At 43.4% G+C, this 11590-nt stretch overlaps 3 protein-coding genes across 3 annotated transcripts; 1 reads left to right on the top strand and 2 right to left on the bottom strand.

Annotated features, from left to right (window-relative positions):
* Positions 1-566: 566 nt before the first annotated feature.
* Positions 567-2054, bottom strand: PCYB_122880 (hypothetical protein; the record flags this gene model as incomplete). Its single annotated transcript, XM_004223620.1, has 2 exons — positions 567-632; positions 744-2054. 2 exons carry the CDS (start codon positions 2052-2054, stop codon positions 567-569), a joined length of 1377 nt encoding a protein of 458 aa, XP_004223668.1.
* Positions 2055-3816: 1762 nt separating this feature from the next.
* PCYB_122870 (hypothetical protein) lies at positions 3817-6738 on the bottom strand (the record flags this gene model as incomplete). The annotated part of the gene is made up of 2 exons (XM_004223619.1): positions 3817-3973; positions 4019-6738. The coding sequence occupies 2 exons, from the start codon at positions 6736-6738 to the stop codon at positions 3817-3819; spliced, it is 2877 nt and encodes a 958-aa protein (XP_004223667.1).
* Positions 6739-9999: 3261 nt separating this feature from the next.
* On the top strand, positions 10000-11572 carry PCYB_122860 (hypothetical protein; the record flags this gene model as incomplete). The annotated part of the gene is made up of 2 exons (XM_004223618.1): positions 10000-10771; positions 10866-11572. 2 exons carry the CDS (start codon positions 10000-10002, stop codon positions 11570-11572), a joined length of 1479 nt encoding a protein of 492 aa, XP_004223666.1.
* Between the last annotated feature and the right edge of the window lie 18 nt (positions 11573-11590).

Here is an 11590-nt window from a genome sequence, read left to right as displayed (position 1 = left end):
TTTTTTGTATCCTCACTGACGGGACGTACCTTCTGTGGAGGAGTTCCCCAACCATTTGTTTCACCCGATGTGGGGTTCGCAGCGTGGACGTTTCACTGCTTAGTCCACTGCTCAATCGCCCACTGCTTAGTCGATTCCCCGCTTTACTGCACCCACCTGGCCAAGGAACATATCCTCCCCTTGGCCCTCGCGATAAGTGCTTCACTTGTGAAGACGAAAAAGCTGCTAATTTTGAAAAAAATATGTCACAAAAACAAGGGCATACCTACACGTGCTTGTATGCATGTGTGGATACACAAAAAGGCAACTTCGCATGACACACAAAAAAAAATAAAATAAAAAATAAAAAAATAAAATAAAATAATGAATAAAATAAATAATGAAGGCGAATAGGCAGGCAAATTGTAAAAAAAATTATGAAAAGCAAGGTAAACTTGAAAAAAAAAAATTTACGAAACGCGAATTAGTTAAGTGTAAAAAATGTGGTTAGGAGGGTGTGACCTCACATATCTAGTTAACAAAAAATTTATCATCGGGATGGGTCCCACCAAACACACTAGAATATGCTACGAAGGTGTGTAGCTGTCAAAGTGGGGACACCACCCGGCGTATTTAACTTCGAACACAGAGCTCTACAAATGGGAGAGGCCCCCTCAGAGGCGCCTAAAAAAATCCGTTATCTTGGTCGACTGCTTTCCGTAGGACTTCTTACTCTTCCCCCTGCTCGCTTTAACGCTGTGTACTTGCTTGAGCGAGGCGGAAGCTCCTGTGGGCGGCTTGAAGCTGCTCTGCGAACTCTTGGTGTTCCCCGAGTCAGTTGGAATGGAGTACACCTCATCCAGGTCCTTGCATTCACCAGAATTGTTCTTTTCAGCGAGGTCGCTAAAAAATTTGTCCACGGACTTGTTCCTAAAGAGGTCAATTTCGATTGAGTGAAACTTCCTCTTCCTGGGGGTGACATTGATGTGCTCAGGGGTGTTGTTGATTTTTTTGTCGATGAAGTTTAAGAAGTCTTGGCTGTTGTTTCGGGGGCCGCCACTCAACTGCCCGCTGCCCAACTGCCCACCGCTTAACGGATTGCTCCACACCTGGCTGCCACTCTGCTCGTTGCTGCCCACCACGTTGGTGCCGCTCGTCTTGGATTTACTGTACGGAGCTGGGCCTGGCCGTCTCACATCCACTTTCATGCCGGAGTCCAACGTTTTGACCCTCCGAATGACTTTACTTTTAATTTTAATCGTCTGCATGTCGTTTTCCCCCCGCTCATTCATTGGCTGCCTGTCTAAATTGTCTTCCTCCGCAATGTCATGTTGGAGTTTGTACGTGTACAGCTTCTCCTTCAAGTTTTGTATTTGATCATCTTTCTGTGTGATATCTTCTTTAAGCTGCTTCACAATTAACTCGCTTTTCTTCTGGGTGCTGAGGCTATTTTTGAGATAATTTAAAATCACATTTTGCTGTTCCTCTATTGTTAATACGTTAAATCCAAAGAGTAAATTAATTTTATTTAAGTCTTCTTTGTTTAAATCATTTAAATATTTTTCGATAATTTTGTATTTTTTCAATTCCTTGTCATATTCCTGTATTTTTGTAGAGAGCAATATTTTTTCCTTCAAATATTCATCCTTCAATTCCTTCAGTTTTAATTTTTCATTTTTCTCCTGATCAATTTTGATGTTATTTTGGTTGATAGTGTCACTTAAAATTTTATTCTTATTTGTTAAGGTTAAAATTTCAAAGGAATATTTTTCATTTTCATTTTGTGTTTTGATCAATTCCGCTTCGAACTTAACTAAATCTTCATACAGCTCATTTTTATTTTTGTTCATGTAGCTTTCGTCCATAATGGGCATTTTATTTTCCTCGTTAATTTCATAGTGTATAAATAGCAGATTCTTTTTGCAGCACGTGCTTTTGCAGAGGGGACAGGATTTTTGGACACCTATCCATTGCTTCATACAACTATAGTGGAATACATTTCCGCAGTTTTTTTCTACACACAGATTATTTTTTAAGCTGAGCCTACATATGCAGCATTCAGGGATAATGTACATTTTGTTTTTTCTGAGGGGGCAACAGAAGTGGAGGCTTCAAGTTGGTGAGCAACACTCTTTCGCGTCGGGAAACATGCATACGTGCTGATCTATACGTCTCTGCTTTGCGGCTGCTATGCGTAGCTAAGGGTGCATAATATCCTGTTAGCCGATACAACTATGCCAACTTGCAAACTGGTATCTCTTACATTGCGGCGATCCTTCCATGGGTCTGCCCTTGACCAACTGGTTTGCGCAAACTCCCGCGCGTTTGCTTGTTACACAGGGTTGCTTTTTTTTTTTTTTCGGTTTCACACTGCCTCCTTTCGTTGAACTACTTCCTTCGTGCCCCTTCTTCCTGTGCTGCGGCTGTTGCCTGAGCGAGCACCTACTTACTCCCTGCTTGGACTCGTCTCTGTGGGGACTCGAGCGTCCTCTCCCTGTCTCATGGGATATTTCCGAGATCGCGCTCGCGCTCGGGGCGGCACCCTTCAGCTCTGCGCAATTTCCGCTGCACTCGCCGCTACTCCCGCGTGTGCGTACGTTTCTGACCGCTGCTTCCTCTTACAAAGATTCCCTGCACAATTTCATGCATTTTTCAAACAATAACTCGGCGTACCCACAGATGGTTTCTTCGCAGTTTTAAAAAAACGGAAATGAGCGCACCGTGAGGAGAACGTGATCCCTCCGTTTTGGAAAATTTCCTTTTACGTGTTTTTGCAAAATGGATCAAGCGGGAAAAGCTAAAAATAAAAGGGGGCTTTTATTTTTTTTTTGAAAAAAAAAATAGCTAGCCATTTTGCGTGTAAAAAAAAAAAAAAAAAGAAAAAAAAAAAAAGTGCCGCCCCTCACCCTGATTTATCCTTCCTCCCAAATAACTGTAACTCCTTCCTAGGTATGCAATTGTGACATTGGGAATTGCTCATACACACACAGTGTGTGCGTGACCTGTGTGGAGGATGATCTCCAAGTGATCAAAACTGTGCACACTTTTTTTTTTTTTGCACGAGGAAGTGTGTCACTTAGGAGAATGCACATACGAGTTGTTGAGCAGTAGAGTGTCCGCGCCTGGGACGAAGTCATGCTTTTCTCGTTGCTTGCCCTTTGGGGGAGGTAACACCCCTCCCTTCGTTTTTGCACAAATGGAATGGAAAGCGTTCACCCTGCATTTTTTTTTTATTTTCTACGTAGCATCCAAATGACTATAAAAATGGCCATTCCACCCGCTCCCCATCATGCTCACTCTCCAAAGTCGTGATGGTCACAGTGGGCTTGAACTACTTATAGTAATTAATTAATAATCAGCATAGTTGTTAGGGTGTAGCCAGAAAAAGGGAGTTTTAAAAAATGCCGCCCTTCAGTTTATATACACATCAAAAAAGGCGAGCGCGCTGTTGCGCATGCACCCCGGCTTGTATGAGTGTGGGAGACTCCGAATAACCCCTAAATTGGTTAGGGGGGGTTAAAAAAAAATTGCCATGGGACGCTTTAAAATAAGTGGGTACACACGCGGGCACATTTCACCAAAAAGAAATTAAAAATAAAAGGAAAAATAATTTACAAGTGTCAAAATGGGGTTAAAAATGGGAATAATCAGCGGAGCTGCGTCGGTGAAGGGGCGCCTCTGAAGGAAGTTGGCAACGCGTTTTTGCGTTTGGAAGGAGAGCGGCAGTGAGCAGTGTACCATTGCATCGCCCTGGTAGGAACCCGCCACGCGGACGACTCGCCGCTCAAGTCCAACGGGGCGTGCATGCCTGCCGCATGGTGTGCCCCCGCTGTCCCCTCACTGCATCACCTCCGTGTTGTGCTTCACCCACTGAATCAAGTTGTGGTTCAAATTATATGACTCAATGTTCTCAAGGAAGATGTCGTAGCAAGGGAACTTGGTTGGCTCATGTAGACCAAACAAGTCGTTACTAAAATTTTTAATATTCAAATGGCTTAATGAGTAGGAAGACAGAGCGATGATGTCCAGATCTACCAACCGAAAGAAGGATCGTCTGTAGGCATCCATTGAAAAACCAACAATCTGTTCTTGCGGATAGGCTTGTTTAAATTTGTTAATTTCTAGCAAAATAACATACAACGTTTTAGGAAGTAACTCTTTTTTGTACAACCTTGTGAATGCACATAGGATCATATATTCAATGGTGCACAGATCTCGCAGCACTTTTTTTATGTAGTGTCTCCTGATGAACTTGGACTGTACGTTGTTTAAAATGTATTGACTTTCGACTTTGCTTTTTAATTTAATATTTTCCTTTAACTTCCTTGGACTCATATCCATATTCATATCTAGATGGAATTGTCCATCTCGACCTCCCGCATGTTTTCCCTCCGCTGTAAAATCTTGTTGGAGGTTTCTCTTAACTGGGGTGCAGTCTAACTTCCCTGGTCTCTGTTCTCGCAGGTACTCCAAGTTAGTTTTTTTCTCCTTGGAGAAAATGCCCAATTTTTCACTGCCCAGTTGGCTATGCTCATTCACGCTGCTACCTCTACCCTTCATTGGGGAGGCCTCTCTCAACTGTTCCCCCTCCAAAAAGTGATTATACTGGGAGGCCTCCCCTTCTGCATGTAAATTCACCTCGCAATCGATCGAATTTGAGGTGTCCTTCTTGAAGTATTCTCCTTCCTGATCAGATGCTGAGGAAGTATGTTCTGAGTGGGAGTCCAGAAGAGCGTTCTTCTGGAAGGGATCCTTGTGGAGGTTATTCCCCCCTTCTTGGCGGTTTCCATCTCCGCCCCGTTCTCCACTAAGAATATGTCTATACTCGCATATAGACAAAATGGCATCCACACAAGTGTGGTAGATATGCCTGATGTCGAGTCCATAGTTGATGTCGTAGGACCACTGCTTTAGGAGAAGCCCATCGGCTATCTCCTTCTGCATAGTGGAATTATAAATCTGCAAGAACCTTTGGATCTTTATCAAGTCTACGTAAGTAAAATAAACAGAGTAGTATTTCTTGATAAGGTGGAAGTCGTCTAAATTTACATACAATATTTTGTAAACCAATTTTGAAATTTCTTCGATATTCAAAATGGGAGAAATATGCAGCATTTCAAATGTGAACCTTGATTTTATTCTTTTTTCCAAAGTTTGAGTAATATCCAAAACGTTTGTCAGGCATATGATGTTAATGCAAATATTTTTTCTGTGTAGTAAGTCGAAGAGAGTATATAACAAATTTTGCTTAGTTTGTAGACAAAACTTTTCAACATTTTCGATAATGAGGAGAGTTTGTTTTTTTTCATTATTTATCTGGATGAGTAATTTTTCCAATTTGATAATATAATCGTTTAGTAGCAAATTACCTTCCAACTTTGATTCTGCTTCATCCACATAATTTTGAAGTTGGCTCAGAATCGACCTGATGCATTGCACATCGTCTCTGTAGAGGTATGCACTAATTCTGATGGTGTAAATGCACCTCTGTTCCTTTTCTTCCTTCTTTATTTCTTCTACAATTTTTTTATATTTTTCATTAAATTCGGGATTCTCATCATCACTTCGGGTGTCTACTTGGGGTAAACGATTATTCTCCTTCAACAGTTCCTCAAACTGAATTTTGTTGCGTATGTTTGTGTTTTTTCTCAGGGGGGACAGGTCGTTGTTTTCGAATATGTTCTTTATGTTCATGTTGATTTGTTGCGCATTCATTTTGGCTTCACTTTCTTCCCACGTGTGGGGTATCCCCTGGATCGGCTCATCATCGGATGGGACGTTCTCATAGTCGTAGCTGCTGTATCCGTTTGCGGCTGCCCTGTTGCCGTTCTTGCCGCCACGTTCGTCGCCATTCTTGCCGCCACTCTTGCCGCCACTCTTGCCGCCACTCTTACTGCCACTCTTACTGCCACTCTTGCCCCCCTTCTTCGGGGTGAAGTTAAAAAGTGGCTCGTCGCAGTGAATCTTAATCTTCTTCCTGGCGTGCTCCGGAGACGACTCGTAGCTGGAGACCTCCTCCTTCTGGTAGCTTTTCACGGTATACGGCGTCTTCTTGTACAACTTCTTACTCACATTGTCATCCGCTGAGAGGAACCCCACGCTCCGTTTGTCGCTTGTCCGATTCATGTTCTTTTCTATTTGTAAATATTTGTTAAAGTACTCGATGGCCAAACTTACGCAGGTGGTTTTTCCGCATCCCAGCATTCCCGTGACAAGAAAAATTTTGTTCTCCCTGATTTTGTACGACTTGATAAGTTTCTTGAGGAGCTCCTTGATGGAGTAGTTCAGATCCTTGTGCTCCTCCTGGTTATCCTGCCCCTTTGCTTCTCCGCTTCCGCCCTGTTTGTTATTTCCACTCGAGTTACCACTTCCGCCCTGTTTGTTATTTCCACTCGAGTTACCGCTTCCGCCCTGTTTGTTATTTCCACTCGAGTTACCGCTTCCGCCCTGTTTGCCAGCGCAACCCTGCTTGCCGCGCCCCTCCTTGGAGAGCAAATTCTCCAGCATGATATTCGAGATGGACTCCTCCTCATACTTCTCAAAGTAGTTGCTGTAAAGCCCCCCGTGCAGAGCTAAGTTGGCCTTTATCCGCACGATGTGCTTTATGTACGTCAGAATGTACACACTGTAGAAGCTGTCGCGCTTGTCCTTCTTTCCCTCCTCCGCTTTGTCATTTGCATAAATGCTATTATTTCGATATGCCTTAATCTTCACGTTCGCAATATTTTCCAGCGTGAGGTCCCCCTGCCCGTCTTTCATCATCGGTGAAAAAAAACGGCGCTCGGCTAAGTGCTCGCTTGGTGTGGCGGGGAAACAAAAGTAAAAAAAAAAAAAAAAAAAAACCAAGTCTTAAATTTGCAAACATGTAATAATAGTTACCATCACTTTATCTGTTTTCATCCTCCAAAGGAATGCAAAAAAAAAAAAAAAAAAAAAAAGAAATCGAAATAGAAAGCGAAATCGAAGGCGAAGCCGAAGCCGAAAATCGACAAGTTCGCAAAAATGTGCCCTCGGCATGTCACACCAATTATGAATACAAAGTGTAGCCATACGCACACGTAATTTTTTTTTTTTTTTTTTCTCCGAGCATGTGCCTACGTCACACAGGGCAAACTTAATTGACATAAGAGATGCAAAAGGCCACACCGATGTAGACGCGAGGTTTTGAATAAACGCGCGAGAGGTCGAAGATAATTTCGACCGAATGCCTTTTTTAAGCATCTCCCTTTTAGTGGCGTAAAATTGGAAAATGGGGCACTCTCCCTTTTGCTCCCTTGGCGCGCGGAATAATGCGGCGCGTGAAACAATGCAGCGCGTGAAACGAGCGAATAAAGCCAGTGAAGTAATCGGGGGACAAAATTGGGCGAAACAGTCGGCGAAACTATCGGCGAAACAATCGGCGAAGCTATCGATCAAATTCAGCATGCCAATAAAAAGAACGAGTTAGCCGCCCCCCCCCCGGGAAACAAGGCCAACGGACCGTTTACCCGCGTGGCATCCTTCTCACTTATTTGAACCCCACACACACGAGGAGCGGCACGCACGCAGATAACCTACCATCTCAGCATATGTACCAACCGATGGCCCATTTAATGAGCAATTGTATGTGCGCCTTGCAAAAATGTTGCGGTGCCCCTGTTTGACACTTCAAACGGGGGGGGGGGGAGACTGGACGGAGAGGTTAGCTCATAAAGAAATTGGCACACAAAATAAAAAACATTTCAAGAAAGGACGAACAAAATGAGACATTCGAGAACTTCCTGCGTTTTCTGCCGATAGTGTTAGTCCTACACAGTTACTCCCAAACGGGGTTACCGCCATCCATGTTGAGTAATTACACAATCGGTCATTTTGGCCAAGACGGAAGAGGCACCATTTTTTATTTACAAGGTTATGTTCATTCCACTCGGGAATTCCCCTTTTTTTTTTTTTTGCAAACAAAGTGGACCAACTGGGGGTGGAAGAACAAAGTCGCTTTTGAAAAAATGACATTTTGTAGGTGGAACAAATTCTCAAAAGGAAAAATATAAGCACTTGCAAATGTATTCATTTTTATATGAACACATAGGTGTGCACATTCCTGTCTGTTCTCACGAGTCGCTCTCGCTCTCGAACAAACTCTCCGTTGTGAAACACGTGGAGTCGAAAATGCAATCACAGGAAAGCAACCAACATAGGTATGACCCTATCTAGAGACCCTCATCCATAGCATAGGTAGGCCCCACGTGTTAGAGTAACTCCCCTTGGAGAACCGCCACCACCTATGTTAGGTTCCTGGGGAGTGGGCTCCCATTTTTATTTCCCCTCTACCCCTGTTAAGTCGCAGGGATTCGTTCAATTCTTTAGAGAGCGAGGGGAAGGACGTGCAACCGATGTCGAACTAGCTAAATAACTAACTAACTAAACAACTAACTAAATAAATAACTAACTAAATAACTAACTAACTAAACTAAATAACTAACGCTGGGGTGGCCTAACCAAATGGGAGAGTTACTGTGGAGACAATTTTCCCAATTTGTAAACAAGTTGGTACGCCACCGTTTCCTTCTCTTTCCTTCAACGTTTATCGAGCAGTCCTCGCGACGTGCTGTGCGAAGGCAAGGACATGTGAACGCTCTCTACTGCGCTTTGAACCGCTCTTTGGATGCTGTAACCGCAGTAGAGGGGGACATAAAAAAAAAAAACTGTGGTTCGATGGCGCAGCCTCCCCAAATGGTAGCCCCCCTCAAGGGATAATTATTTCAATTGGCTATTTATTCACTGGGACGTACAAAAGTCGCAGTATGCCGACATAACACGTCCGCCTACTCGCATAGGTACAAACGTTTATCTGTTCACACGTGGGTGCATCCCATTGTACACGCATGTGCACATGCAATGTGCTAATTAAGGGGCATACGTCACGCGCATACTTGTTCCTAGGCGCGCTCCCAATTTGTTCCACCTCCCGGCGCTTCCCCTAATAATCAGCGTATTCTACAAAAAGGAGAATTCCCCCTAGGGGCGAAGAAAAGGAAAAATAGGCCTCTGAAAATAGGCCTAATAAAAATGCGCCTAATAAAAATGCGCCTAATAAAAATGCGCCTAATAAAAATGCGCCTGTTAAAAATGCGCCTATTAAAAAAAACCCCTTGAAAAAAACCCCTCCCCCCCGACGTTATACACTCTGCGGATTAGCGTCGAACTGATTTCTTCCAGGAAATTTCTCTTGCCTTAACGTCCCCATACTTAACCCAGCGTTGCGCCGATATATGTACATGCGTGATAGTATACTACTTACATATATGCGACCCCACGCGCTCTCGCCCATGGCGTGTACATGCAAACGTCGGCGTCAAATTTACTAACCACCGTTACGCAAAGGAGAAAAAAAAAAAAAAAAAAAACGAACCAAGTTTTCGCTATACAAATTAAACATACCTGTTGATTAGCAGTACGCCCCTTGTGCTGATAATCCACACGGATCTTTATACAAACTGAAGGCGACGTGAACACCTACAGTGGTGATGGTAACGAGAACGGGGAAGGCGATGAATCCCGACTTCACATTTGTTACCTCAACAAGCCCGACCGTTTGACACGTGTACCCGTGAGGTGTCACTCTACGGGCGTGTACGCGAGCGGTACTTCTTGTAGCGGCGGCCTCAGCAGTACCCGCAGCAGCGTAGCAGTGTAGTCGCCGAGCAGTGGTGTACCTACACGATCAAGAACCCCCCTCTCCGGCATCTGCCCCTTGAGCGTGTAGAAGCTAATAGGGAAAAAACACAAGAGTTGCTACTCTCCCCCCGATTGGGTTGAGCGGCATCGTGAAACAGGGCATCCCAATTTGCAGCGGCGCCAATCGCAGCGGCGCCAATCGCAGCGGCGCCAATCTCAGCGGTGCCAATCGCAGTAGCGCTAACCGCAGTAGGGCTAACCGCAACCTCGCCAACTGTGCGGCCACACCACCGCTTCACAACCGCAACATCGCCAACTGTGCGGCCACACCACCGCTTCACAACCGCAGTGCCCCTCCACAAAATGAGTGACAAAACCAAGGAGGGGAAGAAAAAAAAAAACTCTGAAGATGAGAAGGACAAGGAATTTGAGGAAAAAATAAAACACCTGACAGTGGACGAGAGAGTGAAGAATGCCCTGAACCTTAAGCTCGAGGGAAACAACGAATTTAAAAAAAAAAAGTACGAAGATGCGATCGAAAAATACAGTGAAGGATTGAAGTACATACACAAATTGGAAAACAAAAATGAAAAAATGATCGAACTGGAGGTCGCCTTTTACCAAAATATGAGTATATGCTATTCGAACGTAGAGAATTATAACGATGCGTATGAGTACGTAAAAAAAGTGCTACAGTTGGATAAGGACAATGCCAAGGGGTTGTTCCGATTGGGACAAATTGAATTCAATCGATGCAACTTTGACATCGCCAAGGAGAAGATTCAAGATTTTATTAAGGCACACCCAGATAATATGGAAGCGAAAAAGCTACTTAAAAATATCATCATAAAACAAAACGAACACAACAAAAAACAGAAACAGGCCTTCTCCAAAATTTTCGAAAAGGCTTCAGGACTGTATGATGATAGAGAGAAAGAAATACAGAGGAAGAAAAAGGAAAAATATGAAAGTTACTTGAAATCGTGTGCTGAGAAGAAGGAAAAGATTCTCGACTTTGATGAGTGGGAAGTTATGGAGAGGGAGAAGCAGAATGAGGAGCAGACGGAGAAGCAGAAGGAGGAACAGAGACAGAAGGAGGAGCAGAAGCAGAAGGAGGAACAGAAACAGAAGCAGAGTAAAGCGGAGAAGAAAAAGTCAAAGTATAACGATAATATAAAAAAAAAGTGACTCACTCACGTCCAATACGACAAATAACTCGTCCTGCTTAGACATAGACGAGGAAGACCAAAAAATAATCGACGAGACGAAAAAAATGGGGTACTGCTATTTTAGGAAAGATATAAAAGAAGACGATAAAAAATTCTTCGAGAAAAATATGCCTCAAAAAATAGAAAACGGCATTAGTGATGATTACAATTTGTATAGCAGTGAAAATAAAGCCATCTCCTCATGGAACGCTGCTGGAACTACATATGAAGAAAAGGACATGAGCAAGTGGGCAAAACAAAAATTAGAGCAGTGCCTCAAAAACATCCACTTTAAAAATACAGAAAAGTCAGACTTCCTTAATTTAAATAACCAAAATGAGTATAACTTGTTGAATGCAGATTATCCGGAAGTCCTACCAATTCAATATTTGTACAAAATTGAGTTGAAGGAGATAAAAGACCTGAACGTGGATGCACAGATCGTTGTCATACGGGGCACGAAGAGGCACATCTTCGAACTGTCATGCAATTTGTACGTAACGCTAAACATAAACATTACTGAATTGCACATACATAAAATTATCGTACAGATATCTGAACTGTCTAGCGAGTTAGAGGCAGGAAAAACATGGAGAGATTACATCACTGTGAAGAAAAACGATAAATTGAAGGTCCCAGACAAGCTGTTCAATAACATCTACGAGTTGCTCATCGAGAAGGTGGAAAACCAGGTCAGGTACTTCACAGAGGAGTACAGTAAGATGTGACCTCCAGGGGGGGGGGGG

Source organism: Plasmodium cynomolgi, chromosome 12 (assembly GCF_000321355.1).
Source record: "Plasmodium cynomolgi strain B DNA, chromosome 12, whole genome shotgun sequence".
Lineage (NCBI taxonomy): Eukaryota > Apicomplexa > Aconoidasida > Haemosporida > Plasmodiidae > Plasmodium > Plasmodium cynomolgi.
Note: the sequence above shows the minus strand (reverse complement) of the source record. Positions and strands in the feature narration are given on the sequence as shown.